We start from the raw sequence: 22,279 nt of genomic DNA on the forward strand, positions 1-22,279 counted from the left end.
TTGGCCAAACATGTGTGACTTTCTTCTACTCTTCTGAGCATATTAAGAGCCAATGTTCACATGGCGGGAGGAGGGAGCGGTGAGCAGAAGGGGCAATGAGAGCCAGTCCAGGCAGATCAACAAGTGAGCAGGTCTGTCACTAATGGCTGTTCAGAGACTGTGGAAAGTGTCACTTTTGTTAAGTGTAACATAGACCAGGTGCCTTCCTCTGTGTGCACATCTGGATTTATAAACCAACATGAAAACTATACCTTCAGCTTAAACAAATAAAAACATGTCCCTTCTTTTTTTGTTTGGCTTGGTTTTTTTGTTTCTTAAATGGGGCCTGATGTTTTTTCCTGGCTGGCTATGAACACAATATATAGCCAATGATGACACTCTTGTGTCCTCCTCCCAAGTACCAGGATTACAGGTATGTACCATCATACCCAGCTTAGTATTTGTCCTTTTAAAAAGTAATTCCAACACCCAGGAAGGACCCAAACCAAATAAGACCTCCCCATTGAAACCAAGTGTATCATAATTTTAGGATTTGTTTGCCACCATAATAAGTAGATATATAGACAAATGTCAATGTGATAGACAATTTCTAGACATTTCAAAGATTCCATAACATTTCTCTGTCTCTAAGAAGAAATATTACTAATCATATAAGAATATGATCAATAAATAGCACAAATCATATAAAGTGATAGTAAAACACTCTTATGATTAATAGCACATTGTGACAAGTGAGGCTCTCTCTACTCCGCATAGTAGATACAAGATAGTTTATGAAAATTAATTGGATATGAAACTACTAAAACACTTAAGAATATAAAAGTACCACTCTCAAAAAAAACCCCAAGTACAGCTTAGCAATTTAAATACTTATGCATCTATTTAGAAAATCTTATTTAAGAATTTAGCTGCTTTAAGAGTCTAGTCCTTTAGAAAAATAATCCAGAAACTGAGATGCTTGTGAAGTATCCAGACTTGAGTAAAAGGTTGTATAGAAGCCGGGCGGTGGTGGCGCACGCCTTTAATCCCAGCACTCGGGAGGCAGAGCCAGGCGGATCTCTGTGAGTTCGAGGCCAGCCTGGGCTACCAAGTGAGTTCCAGGAAAGGCGCAAAGCTACACAGAGAAACCCTGTCTCGAAAAACCAAAAAAAAAAAAAAAAAAAAAAAGGTTGTATAGACATTTAAAACAAGAAAAAAATCTGGATAGAAAATAAAAAAGCATGTGAGAAAAATGAGGAGGACTCTGCTTTTCAGCAGCCTCTCAGCTCTGCCTCGGTGCCTCCTGTGGAGGAAGACAGACAACAGCCTGGAGAGAAGGGGGTCTGCGTGGGAAAGCGACAGCCTCCCCTTGAACACAGTCCCACAACCTAAACACGGAAATGAACAGCAGAAAACACTAAGAGGGTTCTGAGAAGTCAGCATCGGTTCAATTCAAAGTGAAAACATCTACTTTGCTGGGAAATCATATCACTGGGAAGGATCTCAAGGGTACCTTAGAGGCAAGATGGTAAAGAAGGGCCTGGGGAGATTGCTCAGTGAGTAAGGTGCCTGCCCCACAAGCATAAGGGCCTCAGTTCAGATCGTAGCACCTACAGATAAGCTGGGTGTGGTCAGACAAGTCTGGAACCCTAGCACGGTGGGAGGGTCGTGGAGAAAAGCAGGTCTCGGAAGCTTGCTGGGCAGTCAATCCGGCCAATTGGTAAGTTCTGGGTTCACTGAGAGTCTGTCTCAAAAGATCATGAAAGATACCCAACGTCCTCTGCATGCACACATACTAAATGCACACACATAGACTACACACAAACAACCCAACCAATAAATTAATTAATTAATCAATTAAAAATAAAGGGAAAGAAGGAAGATAGGAGGCCCAGAACTAAATTTTAGCTTAGCAATGTTTTAATGACTCAGAATCAACTAGAGTTTTGGTGGCTAATACTTCAGGGCTCCAATTTTCTAAAGCTACAATTCTGATAAATTAAAAAGGGGGGGGGGGTTGAAATTCCTGACCACATCGGGTAAATGCAAGCAATCTCAGGGTGAAAAAAACCATGTCCATACCAAGCAGGTTTTATTATTTCTCAGAATCTTAGGTGACAAGACTCCTGCTCTTGTGATGAAATAAATATTCTTCTTCTGAAAACAAAAGGCACAACTTCAAATGGTGGCCTGCCAGCAAGTTCCAGTTTCTCACAATAGCAGCTCAGGACACTGCCCACAGTTTCCTCCTCCCTGCACCCTAAGGGATGAAGGGTCAAGCCACGCTCACCGTTCTCCACATGGGCAAGCCTGTGCATGAGAGGTAGCCAGACAAGGCACTGCGGGGGAGGATCGGCCATCATGGTGTCTAAAAACATATTCAGCATTATCTTCTTCTGTGAAGAGAGGAAAAACAAATACACTTTATATCTTGCCAGTGCCTTGAAACTTCGAGATTCATTTAATATTGCCCCAACCACGCAGGTATGAACTGCATGTAAAATTTTTTAAGATTTATTTATTTATTATGTATACAGAAGAGGGCGCCAGATCTCATTACAGATGGTTGTGAGCCACCATGTGGGTGCTGGGAATTGAACTCGGGACCTCTGGAAGAGCAGTTGGTGCTCTTAACCTCTGAGCCATCTCTCTAGCCCCTGTTAAGTGTCTTGACCACCTCCTTTGATGGGTAAGGAAAAGGAGAAAAGCATTTAAGTGGCTGGTCACGTCCAATCCAAACCAGACACAGAGCTGGAGCCCAGTGTTCTTCCAATCACCATTTCTGCTGTCCTGTGAGGGAGACAGACATCACACTCCTGCTAACAAAACGTCTACGACAACAGGAAGTGAGGATGCCTGGTTAGGAGCCATATTTCCAGCATGCTCAACAGTGGCACACGGTTGGCATTTAATAGATAACTGTTGAGTAGCTGGAGAGATGGCTTCACATACATACAGGCAAAACACTGATACACATAAACTAATAAAAATAAATTTAAAATAAATAACAAGTAATTATTGAAATAAACAAGCAAGCAAGGTAAGACACATATATCTGCTCTCTTCCCACTAGATCCCAATAGACTGTATTTGTCTCTTTCAACAGACAGCTGCTACTATGTGGAACACTGATACTATTATGATCCACAGAGACAGTTAGAAGATAGTCTAGAGACAAGGTAGAAGAGTACAGCTATGTGATTCAGACAGAACAAATTTGAAGCAGTTTTTCCAATTAATACACTTTCTTTTTATTTCTCCTAAGCCACAAAATATCTTCCCAGCTCTAAAGGGAGAGGAAAGGGAACGCAGTGTCGTGCCACTCAGTCGGAAGCCCGCAGTGACAGCACACATTTGCAGGGCCCACAGCAGATAGACAGCACTCAGAGGAGAGCAGAAAGCCAGGAGAGGCAACAACACCTGTAGTTTCAGAAGCTGGAAGTCTGAGGCAGGAGGATCACAAGTTGTGTGTCAACTTGAGCCACAAGATGAGATCCTGTCTCAAATAGAACAAGGGCCAGGGAGAGGGCTCCTCAAGGAAAGGTGCTTGTCAGGCAAGCCTGGGGACCTGAGCTTGCTCTCAGAACTCGCGTAAAGTAAAAGGAGAGGACCGAGTCCACAGAGCAGGCCTCTGACCTCTACATGAATGCCATGGCATGGGCAAGCATGCAGGTCTATGCATACACACACAGACACACAGACACAGACAGACACACAGGCACACACACAGACACACACACAGACACACAGACACATACACAGACACATACACACACACAGACACACACACAGACACACACACAGACACACACACAGACACACAGACAGACACACAGACACACACACAGAGAGACACACATACACACACAGATTTTTTTTTTTTTAAAAAAAAAGAAAGAACAGAGACAAAGGGCAGCCCACAGAAGCTATATGACCCTGAAGGAGACATTTCTGTGCCTTGGTCCAGCCTTGTGAAGATGGGGTAGAGACTGGAGGTATAGCTAGGTGATAGAGCACTTGCCTAGTATGTGTGTAAGGTCCTGAGTTTGATCTCCAGTACCCGGGGGGAAAATATATATTGCACATGAAGATGGGGTATAGGAGTAGGTAGGGCAAAGCAAAAAATGACACTCAGAATTTCATCCCACTTTCTCCCAAGCAAAAAGTGATGACACCAGGGAGCTTGGGGCAGAAGAGGCAAGGACTGTCCACTATGGTATCTGCCCACAATATTCCTGTCATACCAAATACAAATACAAAAACACACATTCACTCCTGGGTCTTTGGCAACTGTGAATATCTTGACTCCATACTACATTTAACTGGAAGTCACTCTGACTGAGGATATCTCTGAAGAAGAAACTAGAACATAAACAGAAAAGGAAGATAAAGTAGAGTAGAGGCTGAGGGGGAGAGAAAAGTTGTAGTAAGAACCTAGAAAAAATGGCTTGCATTGATGGGAAAACAGGCCTAAGCATCAAGGTGGGAGGAAAAAGCAGAGGTGAGCCGGGGCATCATTCCTACAGCCTCTCCACACCCCTGCACACTGCTGGCCAGTAAAGAGAGAAGTCTGCTCAGAAACCCCATGAAAATGTTATCCAATGCACACTCTCTCTTTAAGGCACTCAACTTCCTGCTGTTTCTGAGACCCAGGTAGCATCTGGGAGGAATGAGCAGACAACAATGAAAGGCAGAAAGCCCCGCCCCCTTCAATGTGGCTGGGGGGCCAGATATAGAAAGTACCTCTACAGTGGGTATGCAGATGAAAACAACAACAACAACAACAACTACAATTAAGCCCAAAGCATGTTTCAGATAACTGTAGCAGTTACTGTGATGCATGTCTGCAATCCCAGTCTCAGGGAATTCATGGCCAGCCTGGTCTACCTAGAAAGACCCTGTCAAGCTGGGCAGTGGTGGCGCACACCTTTAATCCCACATTTGGGAGGCGTGAGTTCAAGGACAGCCTGGTCTACAAAGTGAGTCCCAGGACAGGCACCAAAACTACAGAGAAACCCTGTCTCGAGAAAAAGAAAGAAAGAAAGAAAGAAAGGGAGGGAGGGAGGGAGGGAGGGAGGAAGGAAGAAAGGAAGAAAGGAAGGAAGGAAGGAAGGAAGGAAGAAAGAAAGAAAGAAAGAAAGAAAGAAAGAAAGAAAGAAAGAAAGAAAGAAAGAAAGAAAGAAAGAAAGAAAGAAAGACCCTGTCACCAAAAGGGGCTCAGCTGGTAAAGCTACTTACCATGCAAGCTTGGCAGCTTTAGTTCAATCCCTGAATCCCAGGTAGGACTAACAAAATTTAAAACATATCTTATCCTCTACTGCAAATTTAATGCTTACAATTTCTGTATCTTTATATATATGTTAACTATCACATTTTTACGAACCCGCTCATAATAGTAACGCGGTTTCCCCCAACATTTTAGTTGTCAAGACCAAATGTGTATTTTTGATATCTAGCAGACCCTCCTAAACACACGCAGTTCAATCTCCAAAGGTTCCCCGGGTCCTGAGAGTTCCTGAGAAGCCAGAGGCATGAACACTCAAGGGCGGAGTCACAGCTCACTGCCCTGCCTCACACCAAGCCTGTGGGACGGACGGACGAGGAGCAGACTTAATAGTTTTGCGTTTGTTTTGCCTCTCAAGGGCCAGAGAGTGGTTCTCAAAGCGTGGCCAGGACACCCCTGAGAGGTGCTTAAGCATTTATTTTCAGGGAGTCCACGGGGCGAAATTATCTTCCTCCTACTTAGAATACCGTTGTCTTTCAGCCTTGTTCTCTCGTGAGAGGACAGTGGGGCTGTCCAGACGCAGCAGACACAGACACAATCACCTGAGGGGGTACTAAGAGAGTCCTCGCCTTTCAAGTCATGCGGCAGTAGGAGGCAAACACAAATAACACTTTATTTTTAATTTTATGTGCATTGTTTTATGTTTATATTTATGTGCACTGGTGTTTTTCCTGCACATATGTCTGTGTGAGGGTGTCAGATCACCTGGAACTGGAGTTACAGACACTTGTGAGCGGCCATGTGGGTGCTGGGAATTGAACCCGGGTCCTCTGGAAGAGCAGCCAGTGCTCTTAACTGTTGAGCCATCTCTCCAGGCCCCACAAATAATATTTTTCACTCAACATTTTATGAAGTTTTCTTTTTTTTTTTTTAAAGATTTGTTTATTTATTTATTATGTATACAATATTCCTCCTGCATGGTGCCTGCAGGCCAGAAGAGGGCGCCAGATCTCATTACAGATGATTGTGAGCCACCATGTGGTTGCTGGGAATTGAACTCAGGACCTCTGGAAGAGCAGTCAGTGCTCTTAACCTCTGAGCCACTTCACCAGCCCCGAAGTTTTCTTTTATTTGATACAAGGTCTTCATTTTTAATCACTTCACAGGTGCCTGATACACTAAGCAAAAACAACATGTTTATAATTCTTTCTAGTAAAACACTGGTTATCCCCATTACTGAATGTAATCTCGTATTTCTTTCCTAAAAATGAATTTCTGTTCATCATCACTTGTTATTCTGATCCTTGATAGTAACAATTTCTATTCTATTTCGTTTTCACATCCCTGCTACCTCAGACATCTAGCTTCACTAAAACAGCATTTAAAATAACAAAATAGCAACAGATTCTCACTGCTGCAATTTCCAACTTCATCGTTTCCTGTAAGTACTCTGTATTTTCTGTTGCTCAATATGTAAATATTTCTCACCCACTGGCTTTATAACTTAAGAAATGGTTGATATTTAGTCTCGAAATGGCATTTTTATGAGCGTTTGGACGAAAACATTACAACTGTACTTATTTATTATTATCATGTGTGCAAGGGCAGAGGAAAGAGCTGTGGAATCAGTTCTCTCCTTCCACCTCTTACCTGGATCCTGGGGATTAAACTCAGGTCGCCAGGCTAAAGCAGTAAGTGTTTTACCAGCTGAGACATGTCGATGGCCCCCAAAACATTTTTACACTGACTGCAAACTAGCTTTTATAACTACGTAGAGTTGGAGGTATATTTTATTTGTCAAGAGCAAACACACATCAACTTAAGTTGTAGAACCAATGCTAAAAGGCATCCTTCCATCACCACTGGACTCTGAATTTGTCCGTCACAGATTTAGACTTTAAACATCAGAACATGGGCGGCAGTGGCGCATGCCTTTAATCCCAGCACTCGGGAGGCAGAGGCAGGCGCACCTCTGTGAGTTCGAGGCCAGCCTGATCTACAGAGAGTTCCAGGACAGGCTCCAAAAGCTACACAGAGAAACCCTGTCTCAAAAACAAACAAACAAAAAAAAACCAAAAAACAAAAAACAAAACAGAACAATCTGAAAGTTGAGGATGTGGCTCAACAGTCGAGGGCATGAGGCCCTGGGTTCAGCCTTCAATCCTGCGAAAACAAGAGTACTCCGTGATGCACAACTGTAGAGGCTGGAATACCTTTGGAGATATTTTTATCATAGCTGCAAGAAGCATTATAAAAAGTGCTCTAAAATTCTATATTTTCCACAGTGTAATAACCATTTCATTTGAGAAACTAATGGAGTAATATGATAAAAATAAGAGTGCAAACACAACCATAAGTTTTAATCTGTCAGAACTCAAACTCAAAAAATACTAATTTTCTCATGTATACATGATTTTAAGTCACTGTTTAAATATTTAGTAAGCGTGGCTCATTTTCCAGGCATGGTGTTGTTTATCATCAGAGATGTGCAGTTGGCGGGGACTAACGTCCCTCCCTCAGGGCGCCCCTGAGCTGCATGCAACACATGCTACGGGAGTGCAGAACATTGAAGGATTCAGAGCATCAGACAGGAGTGATAGGGATCTTCGCTGAGAGATGAAATCAGAGGCCTTTGTGGCGGGGAGAGCCATCAGGGAGACTTGCACCTCATTGGAAGCTAACAAATACACAGAGACTGGACCTTGGTTAGTCTCACTCACCCAAGTGCAGGTTACTCAGAACAAGAGAAATGTAAATCAAAGCTGCAGAGACCAAGCAGGACATTGGCAAGGGCCTCCAGGGAGCAAGCGTGGCTTGGTGGCAGGGGTCTGCACCAGGAATGCCCGTAGAAGAGACAGGCTGAGGGTGGAATGGCAGGGGCCAGGAGGGCACACTAGGAACCTTATCAGCAGGCACAGAGGAATTCATAAAAGTTTTTATTTTGCTTTCCAAAAGAGTGGAGATAATTCGGTCAACATCTCTCTCTGCAGCTACAGCTCACCATATTCAGCTCGATTAGCTGGCAGACGAGCCCAGGGCTTCCTCCTGGCTCCCAGCCTCCCCAGTGCTGGGATCCCAAGCACACTCACTCAACCCAGATCTTTTTACATGAGTTCTGAGGATCAAACTTGGGAGTTTCATGCTTGCAAGGCAAGCTCTTTACCAGCTGAGCCATTTCTCCATCTGAGAGCTGTATTTCAGGAAATGATCCAACATCAAACTTGCTTATGATTAAAAGGACCAATAAGACACAGGTGCAGCAGCCAGCCTTCTTTCGATGACCACTGAGCCACTAAGGGACCAGCAAGCCAAGGAAAACAAATTTTCCTGCTGTCCATAAAGCCTAGAAAACTACAAAGCAGCAGGATAGGAGCAATACCCAAGGTCTAGGAGAATGCCCTCTAGACTGCGCTACCAGCAAACATCAGGCAAAGAGCTGGAGCACCAGCCCCAAGACTCCAAGCTGGAGCCTGCCACCCTGCCCACAGCCCCAGGCAGGCAGGTATGCATGGCACATGCAGCTGGATCTGTTTCCACACTTAGCAATAACTGAGTAGGGGACTTTTTGTATAGTATGCAGGCAGCAGGCGCTATCAAAATTCAATAGAGAAAACTGGGGAACCACCTGCCGTGTCTAAGGACTCATTTAATAAGACATTCTCCTCTGCAGACCCAGCTAGAACAAAACTTCACTTCTAGGTCTCTGTAATTTTGCTCAGTCTAATTAATGGTAGTGAGACAGGTTCGTTCATAATAAAACCCATTTTATACGCTCTATTTCATCTGATCTAAGATGCACTGGGAAGATCACTTCTAAGGTACATCATTATATATATTTTTCTACCACTAAGGAAGAAAAATACTTAGCCAATTAAACTAACTCAATGGCTTAATTAGCCGCAATTCCTCATTACATGTGAGCAATCACACCCAGCTCTTAACGAAGTGAAATTTCTTTCATCTAACTCAAAAGGATTCGGGGGTTTTCACTGCCTTCAAATGCACTGCTTGATGTGACAAGAAATTCTTCTGCGGTATTTTGGCCATCACTTGTCCTATCTAGTTTTAGGCCAACTTGACACAAGCGAGAGAGTTATCTGAAAGGAGGGAAACAATTGAGAAAATGCCTCCATAAGATCCTTCTGTAAGGCATTTTCTTATTAGTGATCACTGGGAGAGGGCCCATCACCATCCCTGGGTTGGTGGTTTCTGGGTTCTGTAAGGGAGCAGGTAGAGCAAGACATGGGGAGCAAGCCAGTAAGCAGCACCCTTCCATGGCCTCTGCATCAGCTCCTGCTTCCCAAGTTCCTACCCTGTTTGAGTTCCTGTCCTGACGAACAGCAATATGGAAGTGTAAGCCAGATAAACCCTTTTCTCCCAAGTTTGCTTTTTTGCTATGGTGTTTCACTGAAGTAATAGAAACCCGGAGATATCACCGATGTTTGGTAATAAAAAATAATATAATCTAGTTTCATCTTTTTGTAGATATCCTCTCTAAAACAAGATACTGTAAATACCTAATTGTTGCTTTGCAAATGCTGTAATTATCCAATGTCTTCTCCTCTGGTCTGTGTTCACATCTTCCTGTGTTTACAGTAACTTGTTAACGCCAGGTCACAGTATATATTTTTGAGAAGACTGAAATGACATGTATAGTACCAAAAGTGGCTCTAACTCAGCAGCAGTGTCAACACGAAACAGTCCTGGCCAAGTTCTCACACATGCAGGAAATGACAGCCTGTCACAGCCAGTGCCTACCCAAATGAAACTAAGACGCCACTGGTCATGAGAAATAGCTCAACACCAGAGATGACAAGTGAAGAGATGTCTGCAGGTCAACAAAACATGGTACTCATCTACAGAAATTACCCAGTTGAAGGGCTGCTGAGGGGACCATGAAATAAATCCTTTGATTAAAATGTGTACGGTATAACACAAATATGCATGTGCCAGGTAATTCTTGCCAAATTTTATTCAACGTCCAGGAAAGCAAGGTCAGAACAACCAGAAAATGTCTCCGAGCAGAAAGAAAATTCATTTTGGCACATAGCCAGAGGAGATCTGCTAGATAAAGTCGGATCAGGAAGTAGCTCCAATAGATGAAATAGTCTCACTATTTTGAAAACTAACCAACAAAAATGCCACCCCTCTCTCCATATTCCCACCTCTTCTGTGCATCAAGGAGATGTCTGAAGACACTGACTGCCATGTTGTAGGACGTACCTTCCATCCTGCCACCCTCCCTCCCGACTCTGATGTTCACATTCCCCTTCCCACACAGATCTAAAATCTCCATGGGAGCAGTCAACTCTTTAAGCTAAAGTCAGTACCAAGACCTAGAAAACAGTCTTCCTCCAAAACTTGGGAATCTAGAAAACTGGGGAGAAATTTAAATTCATTTTCTGTTTATATTCAATAACTTTTAAGCCTCTGACTTCAGTTGGTTGGTTTATAACCACTAAGAATCAGCCAAACAAAACTTTAAGGCTTACGTCCAATACTTCGTTCCTTCTTCCTAAGGGCAACAATTTCCTATATGGGTCAGTCTTATCCAACTAAACACTGGGTCATAATTCCATAACCTTGTACTTTAGGCTGAGGAAGTGTCATCACTGCCTGTCACCTGAATGCTGCAGAAAGGGAAGCAGCTCACAACCTCTTCAGGCATGTCCAAATGTGGCTCAACACATTTGCAGAGGACCCTGTCAAGGTGTGATGTGTAAAGGCTGGACCTCCTGCCTCTTAACTCTTTCACTTAAGGAAGGTCTGCAGGACCTCCGGTGTTTCTTAAATCTCCATCCTTTCTCTAACTGGCATCAGTCACTTCCTTGCTCATCCCAAAGCATCAGGAAGTCTGCATCAGAACCAGCAAGGCCATCTCTAATTTGCCTGGAAACAATCCTCCAGCTGACAGTGTGACAACCAACTCACATCAAAGAAATACACTGTAGGAAGGAGAATGCAGGGGGAAAAAAAAAAAGACTGTTTACAAAAAGAACTCCAAAATTTACTGAATTTAATCCTTGTTTGTTTTTTTCAAGACAGGATTTCTCTGTGTAGCCCTGGCTATCCTGGAACTTGCTCTCTAGACCAGGCTGGACTAGAACTCAGAGACCTACCTGCCTCCGTCTCCTGAGTGCTGGGATTAAAGGCGTGTGACACCATCACTCAGATGAATTTAATTCTTGTATTAAACTTTGTCCAAACTCACTCTATTAGTGTTTCTATTCTTTCTGAAGATACTTCTTTTTAACATTTGCTTTGATTATTTCTAAGTGTGTGTGTGTGTGTGTGTGTGTGTGTGTGTGTGTGTGTGTGTGTGTGTGTGTATGTGTGTGTGTATGTGTGATCCCCTGGAACTGGAGTTACAGACAGGCTTGAGCTGCCACGTGGGTGCTGGGACTTGAATCTGAGTCCGCTGGAAGGGCAGCCAGTGCTCTTAACTACTGAGCCATCTTTCCAGCCCCTTTTCTATTGATTTTAAAACAGATTTTTTCCCCCTTAATTTTCTGTTTGTCCTAACTTTCTAAACGCAGTATTATAGTACTTTTATCTATTCTCTACCTTGAGTTATGAGTATCTACTCTATTCCCAGTCTCCGAGGCAGAGTTAAAAACTCTTGGGGGCTGGGCGGTGGTGGCGCACGCCTTTAATCCCAGCACTCGGGAGGCAGAGCCAGGTGGATCTCTGTGAGTTCGAGGCCAGCCTGGACTACCAAGTGAGTCCCAGGAAAGGTGCAAAGCTACACAGAGAAACCCTGTCTCGAAAAACCAAAAAAAAAAAAAAAAAAAAAAAACTCTTGGGAACTCACTCATACCAACCTCTAGGTGAAAAATCAGGAAAAGCAGCCAAACTCCTGACCATGTCACATGCAATGTGCACTCAGTGCACTCTGCTGGGGCAGGTGAACACTGTGCAGAAAACAATGATCCAAGATCGCTATAGCTTTAGGTCAAAATCCCTCCATTTAAAATTTAAAGAACCTTACTTAAAAAGAAGGGGGAAAAACATATACATTCAGTCGCAATAATGCCAAAAAAAAAAAAAACTTTAAAACATTTTTCTTTAAAATACTTCCAAGGTTGGGCTGGAGAGATGGCTCAGAGGTTAAGAGCACTGTCTGCTCTTCCCGAGGTGCTGAGTCCAATTCCCAGCAACCACATGGTGGCTCACAACCATCTGTAATGAGATCTGGTGCCCTCTTCTGGCCTACAGACATACATGCTGTATACATAATAAATAAATAAATCTTTGTTGAAAAAAAAAAATACTTCCAAGGTTACCTTACCTGAGAACCAGAGTCCTCAGGTGAACTTTCGCCCGCCCCCCTGCCTTTACTCAGGCCTCTGCTGGAAGCCATCTGGGGAATCTGGGAGAAGCTGGAGGCTCCTGTAGGCCGAGGCCGTGTCAAAGGTCCTTACCTGCTGTGGAAAACAGGTGCGGACTGCATGCTCTGTGTAACCAAAGGATGGTCCTTCAAAGACAGCTGTCGGGAGCTTCAGGGCTTCCTTCAGAAACTGGTCAAGCTTGCCAAACATCATCAAGCCATTGGAATCTGACATCTGGGAGAAAATGTCTTTAGGAACAAAAGCAAATAAAGGCAAACTATAAGAAAATAATCATCTCTTGAAAATTACAAATGGCTCTATGTTATTTCTGCACCATTAAACATGCATCATTCAGAAGTACCATACGTTTAAAGTTATAATGTTTAAAGTTACAGTGTTTAGTTAACATTCAAATTATTCCCATTCTTATTAACACTGTGTAGATACTTTGCTCACACGGCCCCTCAATCCTATCACTTAGGATTCTACCTAAACACTAAGTGGAATAACCATTTACGTATGCCCACTTACCTTTCCAAAAAATTTTTAAGTGTGGGGGAGGGGCAGTGCACACGAGTGCAGTACCCACAGAGGCCAGAGGAGGGCAATGGATCACCTGGAGCTGGAGTTACAAGCAGTTGTGATCAAAATCAAAATCAAATCGAGGTCTTCTGCAAGAGCAGCAAGCACTCTTAACTGCTAAGCCATCTCTCCAGCCCCCACCTAGAAACTTTCTAGATCCATGTTAACTGAAGGATAATCAGCTTTTAATATATGCAACCCACTGTTCTAAGAAAAACCTGGAGCAGCATGTCTTTACTCCTTCGTATCTGTCTTTATAAGACACGCACACAACACTTAGAAGGCAGAGGCAGGTGAAAGAAACTGTACATCAGTTTTAAGACCAGCCTGAATGATACGAGACCCTGTTTCCTAAAACAAACAAGGGCTGCTGAGCCAGACTACGAGAAAGTCTGCAGTGAGACAGTCTCTCCTAAAAATGGCTGCATAAACAAGACCAGAGCAATGGCGGTATCAATGGGCAGAGCAACATGGGAGGTGGGAAATTTCACAGGGTCCCACCCCTAAACAAAGAACTTCAGGCGGCTAGAGACTGCTGGAAAAAGAAGAATTCGCCTCTCCCAGGGATGAGCCCCCTTTATTGGGTGTCCAATGCCAAGTGGTCGGCTCTGAAGCCACATACACACAACAAAAACAGATCAGCAGGTTGTATTTCTGTATTTGTGTACATGCATACATACACATCTGTCCATAACAGTAATAAAGAAAAAGAGGCTATCAACTTGAAAGTTGGGAGGCACATGGGAGGGACTGGATGGAGGAAAGGGAGAGGGGTAAATGATGTGATTCTACTTCAATTAAAACATTTAAAAAATAATAATAGCCTATACATTGTTGTTTGGATAAGAAATGTCCCCCACAGGCTCATGTATCAAACACTTGGTCCCCAGCTGGGGATGCTATTAGAGAACATTTTGAAACTTTTAGGAGGCACCTATTTGTTGGAGGAAGCATGTCACTAGGAGTAGGTATGGTGTTTTTATACCCTGCAGCCCGGCCTCACTTTTTTTTAAGATTATAAAATAATTACATTTCTCCTTTCCCTTTCCTCCTAAATATGTCCCCCATGCTCTCTTTCAAATCATGGCCTCTTTTTTCATAACTGGTATTACACACACACCCCGAATCCAACTTGCTCCGTCTGTACAATGGTTTATATATATGTTTTCAGAGCTGACCACTTGGTATTGGATTACTAACTGGTGTGCTCTTCCCTGGGGAAGACAGTTTCTCCCACTCTCTGCATTCCGTAGTTTCCTGCAGCTCTCTGTGTAGGGCTGAGGCCGTGTGGGCTTTCCCCTGTCCACTCTGGCTTATCTATTGGCACTGTCATTATTCAGCTCGTGTCTGGGCGGTTGGTGAGACTCCACGGGTGTGGCATTCCTAGGAGACACACTCCCACCACAAAACCCCCTGATCGTCTGGCTCTGACACTCTTTCCACACCCTCTTCCCGCAATGTTCCTCGAGCCTTGGGTACAGGAGCGTTTTATAAACGTTTTATCCACGAGGACTGGGCCCCACCACTCTGCATTTTGATTGGCTGTGGTTTTCTGCGGTGGTCTCCGTGGTGCTGCGGTGACAAGTTTCCTTGACACGGGGTGAAGACTACACTTACCCGTGGGTATAAAGTGTTGAGACTGTTGTTAGGGCTGGCCTCATCTCCCCCATCCCCTCTCTGCTTCTTACGTGGAGGTGACATGTGATCATTCTGCTTCCTGACTGCCAGGCCAGCCTCACGCTCCCGCTACCACGCCCCGCTTCTTCTGATGATGGACTTAACCCCTCTGGGACTGTGAGCCAAAATAAACCATTTCTTCCCCGACTTGTTTTTATCTGAGTATTCTATCACAACAACAGGAAAGCAGCTAACACACCATATAAATTCTTCTATCCCAAGATACTCTGATATAACACAATCCTGTCATTACAGAGAGACTGGCCAAGAGGATGGGAAAGGAATTTCCAGTAACACTTTTCATTGTTCTTCGTACAGAGTTCCTGTCTCAGTTATTCCTCTCTTCATGACTTAAGGGGAAGAAAAGATAACCAGGAGTTCAAAACCGTGTGACAAGGAAACATAACCTCTATCACATATGTGCACATGTGCTCACATATAGTTATTTAAAGTAACAGATAAGAAAACAATGCTAAAACACCAATGCATATGAAATAAAAATAACTAAAAAAATAAATATTTAAAAAAAAAGTCTGGAGAGATGGCTCCCTGGTTAGGAGCACTGGCTGCTCTTCTGGAGGGCCTGGGTTCCACTCCAAGCGCCCACAGGGCAGCTCATATCTATCCGTAACTCCAGTTCCAGAGCTTCTGACACCAATGCACATAAAATAAAAATAAATTACACATTTAATTTAAATATGTTAAAAAGAAGTTGGTTTTGGGCATTGGTTTGTTTTTTAAGAAAGGACTTCATATGGCCTAGGTTGGTGTAGACTTCACTATGTAGTCAAGAATGGCCTGTACTTGTGGTGACCCTGCCTCTACCTCCCTTCACACTCCAGGGAGGGTGGATATGATGCCAGGGAGTGAGCCCAGAGCTTCATGCATGTCAGGCAAGCACCCTACCAACCGACCTCCATGCCAGACCCAAACAAGTCTCGAAGAAAGGAATTTAGTATCTAGATCCTACATAAGGAGATTTGAAACAATGTGGCACAAGCAGGATACAAGTGGAGCTAAGAGCCACAACCAGACAGAAGGGTCCAAGAGTCCCTGACAGAGATTGACAGCTATGTCCTCACGGGGTGGTACACGAGAAGCCGGCACTACAGAAACGTTCTGACCAGGGCAGCACACTGCCACGGAGAGATAAGTACAGCATTTCTGTCATGAGAGAAACTCTGAAAGACAAAAACGAGTGGAGTCTGATTTTAAAACGTTTAAGTGGAGCCCAAGTGTTTAAAAGCTACCTTTCAGGAGTAGAGAGCTAATGACTGTGATGATGAGGAGAGGGACCGGGTGCCAGCCACTGCGGAAACCCTGTCCACAAGAATATGGATTACGGAAGTGGTGGCCAGTGATACGGAACAGGAATCAAATCAAGGTGTCTCGATGCATTGGATAAGAGAATAAAGAACTTTTAAAGGTTAGGATGATACTGAATCTCTAGCTTGGGAAACCGTGACAAACCTGACTGAAATAAAGAAGCCAGAGATGTCATACCTAGTATCAGAACTAAGTGCAGGGGGCCTATCATCATGTTTGCAAGTGGGGCCATCCTACAGACAGTACTGAGTCCAGTTAAGGGCTGCAGTGAGCTCGGAGATGCTTATGTTTTTAAAAAGAGGGAAGGGCACGGTTGACTCCATTTTCAAAACCTGACTGCTGTTCTTATGAGGAGCACGACTACACATTAAGTCAGAACAAAGGGTCAGTACGGGATGTGGCAGACACCTCAAGGCAACCACACAGTGTCTACCTCCCCTCTCACCCACTAGCTGAATCCTAACTGTGTTTATTGTGGCTGTGTGCACGTTTTTAAAGAGTCTTCCCTGTCCACACTGTAACTCTGGAGTAGATTTCTGGTAAAGTACTGGTACCTCGCTTCTCTCTGCCCGGAATGAATACCCCAGCCCGGGTCAGAGCAGTCATCTTATTACCCTAAGGAGGGTACCATACACCAGGGCAGGAAGATGGAAAGAAATGGAGTCTCATGACGATAGCCTCAGGTCATGGGACCAACTCTGAACTCAGCACCCTTGGACTTATTTTTACATGAGGAATATAACCTCCAATGTATTTAAGTCACTTATTAATCAAGTTTTCTGTTACCACTAAATGTATTCACAGCTAGTAAGACAATGAGTAACTTACGGCCATTAACAGAAGAAATAGGACTGGAGACATTAGCTGCCACATACTGACGGGTGCACAGTATCATAATCACAAGCTTATGCGTACAATACCCACATCAACAAGTCTTCATCTAGTTTATTCATAAACATAAAGGGAAATAATAACCAAAGAATCTATGACTAGCCACACCCATAAAAATGTATTATTTCCAATTTCACTCATTTACTATGTCATGTTGAATGGACTCAAAGTAGTAATTTTTTAATCAGGAAAGGGGCACTGATTATAAAAGGGGAAAAAGGAGCATGTTTGTTGGTTTTCAGAGAAGAAGTATAGTTAGCTCTAAAAACTGAAGGCATAATGAGGTAACTCATTACTTCTTGAGTTACTGGTTTAACCAGTGAGTTGTGTATTTTTTTTTTAAATAAGCTTCTCTTAAGAAAAATGGTGCAAAACTAAGCTGATTTTTGAATTCTCAAATGAAGACTAACAAGTAATGAATCTAAGTTAGCGTAATTTATTACTTGCATATAACAAAGCTTAAAGAAGCAGATAAAATTTAATAAAGCTATCAAGAACAAGAGCTGGAGGTAACGGGGATGTGCGGCAGGTGTCAGACCACAGGCTCCATCCTTAGCACTGCAAGAAAAAAATACATTAGCTCTCTAATTAAAGCCCTATCCCGTTCTGGCATAACAGGGTGAACTTTCTATTTATATAGCTCTGAAAGAAAGTATGCCAGTTCCTCAACAGTTGTTCCTAGCTGAGAGAAAAGAGGGGGGAAAGTAGGCTTGATCCCTTGTGAGAGATCCACAATTGAGTCCCTCAAAAATGCACGTCTCTTCCAGTTTCTAAAATCCTCTATATCCCCTGTGCAACAGGCACAATACTGCAGATCTACCATCGGCACGTTTGAATTTTGTTCCTGGTGACAGTGGCCTTGGTTTTACTGACTGCTTACATCTGTATATAAGCACTGAAGGTCTTGTATCTGTGTCTCCTCCTCCTCGAACTCTCAGGAAACTCATTACCCACCACAGGCTCCTGCAAAGGGACGGGGCTGTTCAGACTAAAGAGACAAGACTATTAATGAACAGCCATCCTTTTATATAAATGTTTCCTGGCAAAGATGACTTCCAACTCTGGCCATCTTTCAACCTACTGGGTGGCTTGACCCAGAAACCCATGTACACACATCTATCTGTTTATAAACACACAACACAACTAAATACAAGGCACTCTGCATTCTCTAACTCGTTAAAGTCCCACGTCACTTATGAAGTTGGAAGGGGAGAGGGGCTTGCTCTAAGCCTTTGATGATTCAACCACACCCACCTCACATAGAGTTCTTGGCCCCTGCGATGGCTGCTCTTGGTTGTCAACTTGACTACATCTGGAATTAACTAAAACCCAAGGGACTGGGTACACCTGTGAGGGATTTTCTTTTTTCTTAACTAAATCAATAGAAATGGGAAGACCCACTCTTAATCTAGATCTTCTGAGGTGAGAAGATGTACCTTTAATCCAGATCTTTTGAGGTGGGAAGATCCAGCCTTATCTGGGTCACACTTTCTTGTGGCAGCTTATATAAGGACGTGGAAGAAGGAACTTGGACTCAGCCTGCTTGCTCTCACTGGCGAGTCTATTCCTTCACTGGCATCAGAGTCTACTTCTTTGAGATTCTGGCATATACTAAAGACCAGCTGAGACAACCAGCTTCATAAACTGAACAACTACTATATTCTTGAACCTTCTGTTCACAGATAGCCATTGTTGGGCTAGCTGGGCCACGGTCTGTAAGCCATTTGAATAAATCCCTATAGATAAGATAGATAGATAGATAGATAGATAGATAGATAGATAGATGATAGATAGATGTGTGTGTATATGTAAAGGATTTATTAGAATATACATGTATTATATGTATACACACACACACACATACACACACGTGCATATGTATTCTGTGCCTCTAGAACAGTGGTTCTCAACCTGTAGGTCATGACCCTTTTGGGAGCCATATATCAGATATCTTACATATCAGATATTTACATTACGATTCATAACAGTAGAAAATGACAGTTATGAAGTAGCAATGAAATCATTTTATGGGTGGGGGTCAGCACAGTGTTGCAGCATTGGGAAAGCTGAGAACCACTGATCTGGAGAACCCTAACCACAACATCGCTTCTCTTAGCTTTTGCTTTTCTTCATTTTTTTTTTTATAGTTCATAAAGTACAGATACAGAGAGTATTTCTTGCTTGCTTCTAATTCTAAGGCATTTCAATTATTCCAGAAATGCAAAACACGGGCGTCTCTGATGCAGATTAAAAGAGAAGTCAAGGGCTGGCTGGCAGACACCAGTGAGGGTAGAGTGACAGGTGATTAATAAAGGCCGGGCAAAGGAAACAGAATTTTGAAGATGGAAACTGTTCAACTGAAGCCTCAACCAGAGGCCTCTGTAGGGCCTGTTAATGAAACACCAGAAGCAAGCAGCTAAGACATCGGTGAGAAAAGCCAATTCTGAGCGAACCGAGGAGGGAGAATCTCAGGCTAGCTTTTCTCTACTCAGAGTGCAGTCTTTGGAAGACATGTAAAAAAATAAGTCATATAAACTGGTACTATTGTAAACCCAGTGTGCTCAACCAGGGAAGACTGCTGTTAGCATTTTGATGTTTGGACTGTGTAAGGTTGAGGTAGGAGAATCCCTGAAGCCTCAGAGTTCTAGGCTCTCATGACAAGGCTCAGAGCTCAAAAATTAATAATAATAATAATAAAAGAAGTGTTAGAGGTGTGTGTCTATAACTTGAGATACAGCCCCGATTATTCCTCCCCAAGTCCAGTGCATGAACAGATAAAAGCATCTTTACAGTCTTCCCCACACATCTGTTAAACTGCTCTTCGCAATCACAACACTAGCTTTAAAATAAAACCTAAAGTAAACAAATCGAAATATAAATAAAGCAAGTGAATTGCTTGCCACTTTCAGTGTGACTAGATGGGGTTTAAACAAGAGGGTTAAATTTCTTAGGAAACAAATAGTGAACCGTGGCAAAGTAAGGAGGTGACCAGTCAATCAAGTAGCCACTAGTCTGGTTTGGCAGGGGTGGTTTCAGTCTGCGGGGGCTGCTCCCACGCTGGGGTGCTGATGCTGAGTTTTGATCACACTCAACTAAAGTCTATACCCTGATTACAAGTCATTGGCTTTAGAATCCTATGCAAATTACCTTTCGATCTAGGAATACAGCCCTAAGGGCCACAGTAAGGGACATTTCTGAAAAATCTAACACATTTCAGACCAAAAGCACAAATGTTTACCAAGTCATTTAAAATGCTATTTTGATATTAAAACACATCAGATATAAAAGATGGAGGCAGGGGCTGGAGAGATGGCTCAGCAGTAAAAAGCATTTGCTTTCTTACAAAGGACCTCCTGTAATTCCAGTTCCAGCAGGCACCTGTATGAATGTGGTGAACACACAGACAAGCAGGCACAAACATACACACATAAATAAAAAATAGTTTTGTAAAGGTCGAGGGGAAAATGAAGGAATTTTTTAGCTTAAAAATTCTAAAAGGTGGGGCCGGAGAGATGATTCAGCAGTTACGAGCACTGGCTGCTCTTCCAGAGGACCTGAGTTCATTCGCAGCACCCACATGGTGGATCATAACTGTCTGTAGCTCCAATTCCAGGGGATCTGGCACCTTCACAGATATATATGCAGGCAGAACACCAGTGCACATAAAAGAATAAATAAATCTTTAAAAAATATACTAAAAGGCATGAAGCAAAAGGAAGAAGAAGAAGGAAGAGGAGGAAGAAGAGAAGGAGAAGAAGAAATAATAATAATGCTGAGGTGTAGTCCACACAGTAGAGGTTTATTTAATACAGTGGGACCTTGACTAGAGGTAACAGAATGCGGTCAGAAAGAAGAAGCTGCAGCGTGGACGTAAACTAAACCCACAGGCAGGAGAAGACAGTAAATAAAGAAACGACGGTTGGAGGCTACCAAGCAGGAGCTTATCTCTCTTTTGCCTACGCCATTATTGAGCCACCTCCACCAGAGAGAACACATCTGGGAAGGGAAACCCAGGTGGAAAGGTTCTCAACGGCAGCCCAAACTGACCATCCGAACACATGGGTGCTTCTCCCATGATAACCACTTGAGGAATACTGCCTGTGTGATGTTTCTCTGTCAGTGGCACACAGGAACAAGCAAAGAGAGATCTCTCAAGACAGTGCACCTCTAACACCATCCAATCAGCCAGTGACAACGAACACACGACCAAACATCACTACCACAAACAGCAACAAATGAAATCTGAAAAAGCACAGTATAGCTGACCCCTGAGCAATACAGACTTCAAATGCTAAGGGCTACTTATATAAGGATTTCTTTTTTTTTTTTTTTCTTCCTTTGTTTATTCCTTTACGGAGATTTCTTTTGAAAAAAAAAAAGATAATATAGATGACGAATTTATGTTTCATTCAAACACAAAAAGTTAGAATTCTGCCTTTTTAAAACGATGTTGATATCTGTGTGTGTGCATCATGGGACGCACAGAGACTGGTGTGAGTTCTGGGGCCCTGTCAGGCTCTGACAAAGCACTGTAATCCCTTGAGTCACCCTGCCCCCAACACACATAATTCTGACACTTCACTAAAACCCACCCTCTGCTTTCATTTCTCTGAAACATGGCACCTGGTCCTAAGTGTGTCTCTGCTATGGCAGTATTAACACAGGGGAGAAGCAGAGCAGCTTAAAACTGGACTCTAAATTTGGATGAATACCTTCCCTGTTGCCCTCTATAAAGGGCAACATCTGTGTGAATATGGTGCACAGACAGACAGGCGGGCACAAACACACACACCTAACCCAATGACTGGATAAGTAAAACCCACAAGCAGCAAAATCAAAGAGTTACAAATGGCAGCCTATGGAAAGGGGGGGGGGGGGGACAGAAATGAAAAGCAAGTAACAGCAATAAAATTTTTCTTTTTTTTTTTTTTTTTTTTTTTTTTTGGTTTTTCGAGACAGGGTTTCTCTGTGTAGCTTTGCGCCTTTCCTGGAACTCACTTGGTAGTCCAGGCTGGCCTCGAACTCACAGAGATCCGCCTGGCTCTGCCTCCCGAGTGCTGGGATTAAAGGCGTGCACCACCACCGCCCAGCAAATTTTTCTTTTTTTAATTAATTTTTTTTCATTGGTGTTTTGCCATGAGTGTTGTCCCCTGGAATGGGAGTTACAGACAGTTTTGAGCTGCCATGTGGGTGCTGGGAATTGAACCTGGTTCCTCTGGAAGAGCAGTCGTGTTCTTAACCTCTGAGCCATCTCTCCAGCCTCATAAGTTTT

The 22,279-nt window shown here is 43.2% G+C and overlaps 1 protein-coding gene across 12 annotated transcripts in view; it reads right to left on the minus strand.

Annotated features, from left to right (window-relative positions):
- The window catches only part of Dtnb (dystrobrevin beta), a 193,176-nt gene that overhangs the window by 140,388 nt on the left and 30,509 nt on the right, over positions 1-22,279 (minus strand). For all 12 annotated transcript variants that reach the window (XM_052746026.1, XM_052746036.1, XM_052746038.1 and 9 more), the window contains exons 5-6: positions 12,625-12,779; positions 2,270-2,375 (exon numbers count right to left, since the gene is read on the minus strand). In XM_052746026.1, coding sequence (XP_052601986.1) covers positions 2,270-2,375; positions 12,625-12,779 — 261 coding nt within the window. The remainder of the gene's footprint in view (positions 1-2,269; positions 2,376-12,624; positions 12,780-22,279) is intronic.

The sequence above is a fragment of the Peromyscus californicus genome, unplaced genomic scaffold, assembly GCF_007827085.1.
Source record: "Peromyscus californicus insignis strain IS unplaced genomic scaffold, ASM782708v3 Scaffold_1__1_contigs__length_55948999, whole genome shotgun sequence".
Lineage (NCBI taxonomy): Eukaryota > Metazoa > Chordata > Mammalia > Rodentia > Cricetidae > Peromyscus > Peromyscus californicus.